The sequence below is a fragment of the Oryzias melastigma genome, linkage group LG4, assembly GCF_002922805.2.
Source record: "Oryzias melastigma strain HK-1 linkage group LG4, ASM292280v2, whole genome shotgun sequence".
Taxonomy (NCBI): domain Eukaryota; kingdom Metazoa; phylum Chordata; class Actinopteri; order Beloniformes; family Adrianichthyidae; genus Oryzias; species Oryzias melastigma.
In genome coordinates, this window is record NC_050515.1 from 26,036,034 (window position 1) to 26,038,675 (window position 2,642).

At 48.0% G+C, this 2,642-nt stretch overlaps 1 protein-coding gene across 2 annotated transcripts in view; it reads right to left on the bottom strand.

Annotated features, from left to right (window-relative positions):
• Positions 1-2,636, bottom strand: part of amotl2a (angiomotin like 2a) — a 7,724-nt gene extending 5,088 nt beyond the window's left edge. The window contains exons 1-5 of one of the 2 annotated variants that reach the window (XM_024279320.2): positions 2,280-2,636; positions 1,129-1,895; positions 917-1,049; positions 532-676; positions 359-451 (exon numbers count right to left, since the gene is read on the bottom strand). In XM_024279320.2, coding sequence (XP_024135088.1) covers positions 359-451; positions 532-676; positions 917-1,049; positions 1,129-1,829 — 1,072 coding nt within the window. In that variant the 5' untranslated portion in view covers positions 1,830-1,895; positions 2,280-2,636. Of the gene's footprint in view, positions 1-358; positions 452-531; positions 677-916; positions 1,053-1,128; positions 1,896-2,279 lie in introns of both variants that reach the window. The other variant, XM_024279319.2, reaches the window with a different exon arrangement.
• Between the last annotated feature and the right edge of the window lie 6 nt (positions 2,637-2,642).

Consider the following 2,642-nt stretch of genomic DNA (forward strand, 5'->3'; position numbering starts at 1 on the left):
AAAAAACTTCCCACGGTGGTTCTACTTTGCTGGAAAAAATACTCAAAAAAATAAAGAAGTAAGATGTGATTATTTAAGACAACATCCCTATCCGCCCTTTATCCCAGGTAAAGACATGATCGATTATGGTTGAGGAGCAGGAATGAAAAATTTGTTGTCAATCAACCTTATTAAAAAAAATGCCCAAACAAGAAGCAGGTGTCAACCTGAGTTTACAGGATGCCCTGCAGCTTAACTTATGTTCCCCTTTAAAGAGCAACGTCAGCAGTGATGCAAGACAAACAAAGGAAGATGATTCGACAGCTTTGCTTCATCAAGAATAGTTGTGAAAGAGTAACTTCTGCAAACGACTACTCACTTTGCTCCAGCAGTTTAACAAAGACGTGCTGCCTCGGGTCTGAGCTCTCGGCCTCCTTGGCTGCTCTGTGTTTGTTAGCTTCCACCAGTTGTTCTGCACAGAAGAAAACAGCGGTTAAACACACAAACCTTACACTAAAGACAGACAGCTCAGTGGGTTTTTTGGATAAATACCTCTCAGGTCTCTGTTGAAGTCGTGCATTCTCTTAATTTCTGCCTCCATTTTGTTCCTCATTGTTTTCTCCAGCACTTCCCGCTTGGCCGAGCCTTTCATCAGAGTGTCGTAGGCCTCGGATATCCTCTGAATTTCCATCTCCAGCTGTTATAAAGCAGGGAAGAAGAGGTCAGCCTGTGTGTTGGGACTTCCCAGTGGGTGTCTAGACTGCGGTTTATGAAGTGGTGGTAACTAGCCCAGATGCTAATTACTCATCAACACAATGAACTGACTGAGGAATCGGGAATTTCTGAGTGAACTGTTGGCATCCATTTCCTTAAAACTGCATCAATACATCTAAAAGTTAGTGTGTGAGACCCAGAAAGAGTTGAGCCTCCACTTCACCTTCTGCAGCTTGTCATCCTTCTCGGTGTGCACCTCCAGCTCCTTCCTCAGCCTCTCATTCTCGCGCATCAACACGCCGCTGATGTTGGAGGTTGAGGAGATGCTGCTGTGAACCACCTGGGGTTGGATGGACCTGCTGAGGGCACACAATTTAAGAATTTAAAAGCTGATCTTGGGCTCTTGAAATACTTACATAAGGTTGCTGGGATTACCTGGGATGCTGCGGGTACATTGGAGGAGGCAGGTGGTACTGGGCATGATCCTGTGAGTGGCTGAGCATGTATTCAGGAACTCTGGCGTAGAGGGGATAATCCGGGGGTGGCCCTCTCTGCTCTCCACACTGCATGGCCCCCTGTCTGCCAGGAGGCACATCATTGCTGTGATGGAGCTGTGGATAGCTGTTCGAAGAGCTCATAGCCAGACAGTCTTTAAGTCCATTTCTTTCCAACGAAAGCTGCATGAGCCTTTCACTCAGAGAGCGAGCATGCTCTCTCTTTAAGTCCCACTGCGCCTCACTTTGACTCATGTCACGGACTTCCTGTGCCGCTTGCTCCCTCTGCGAGTTCAGGTACTGGGAGTGTGCTTTGGCCTCCTCATAGGTTGGCAGCTCCTCCCCGTGGAGCTGGTACAGGTGGCACACGGGGCCCTCGGAGTGCAGACCGTCCCCTTGGTGCTCCTGGCCCTGAGGCTCCTGCCTCATTGACATTTGCATGTACTGGGTCTCCTCCTGAGTCAGGCTCTCCAGAGAGGAGCGGGGGCTGCCTGTGCCCCCGCCACTGCTGCTGCTGCCTCCTCGCAGCGCCTGCTGCTGGATGGCCAAGAGCGTACGGGTGTCAGTCAGGTTTCCGTATCGCAGCTGCTCTTGAATGAGACGGTGCAGCACCGTTCCAGAGGAGGCTTCAGACGTTCTCATGTCCGTCGGCTGGAATCACGTTGGAAAATATAAACGATGGCGAGAAGAAGCTCTAGACTCACAGCTCTGGGGAGACAAAAAAAGCAAAATCCATCTTTAGTCTTGGCACAGTCTCACTGAAAAACAGCACTTTTAAAGTTGATCTGCTCTCAATATTATTCCAAAATATAATTCTCATGAGCATCTGTTAAAAATATGAATCAGAGGAAGACCATTTTATTTTGAAAAGCACATTAATGCAGAAGATTAACCCTTTAGAAGAAACAACAAAACCAACCCAAATATGCCAGAGACATTCAGACCTTTAGAAAAAATGATTCAGTTCCACAGAAAACTCAAAACACGCACTAAACTTTAAACCCAAATCCATAAATAACTCATAAAGATCCAGAAAACCTACTTTAAAAAAAAACAAGGAAAAACTTGGTCAAAATAAAACCCCATACTTACCACTTTCTAGTCGCATCACACAGACAGCATCTGAGGAAAATAAGATGTATTCGTGTTAAATCCACGCCAGTCTCCAGAGCTCCTTTACTCCATGAACATGTGCGCGCGCCGGCGGCCAGCCGTGGAGTGAGCGGAGCGCAGCGCGCGGCGCACTAATCAGTAACTGAGGGCCGATTGTTCGCTGCGCCTGGAATGAGAGGAATGTAAAGGCTGCGAGTCCCTGTGGGATCGAGAGCAGGAGCAGGGGGAGGAGGAAGAGGAGGAGGAGGAGCGTGAAAAGAGGAGCAGCAGCACTGCCTCATCTGGGCACTTGTGTCATGTAAACAAGTGTTTTTGTCAGGAATTTAAAGTCCACCGTTGAAA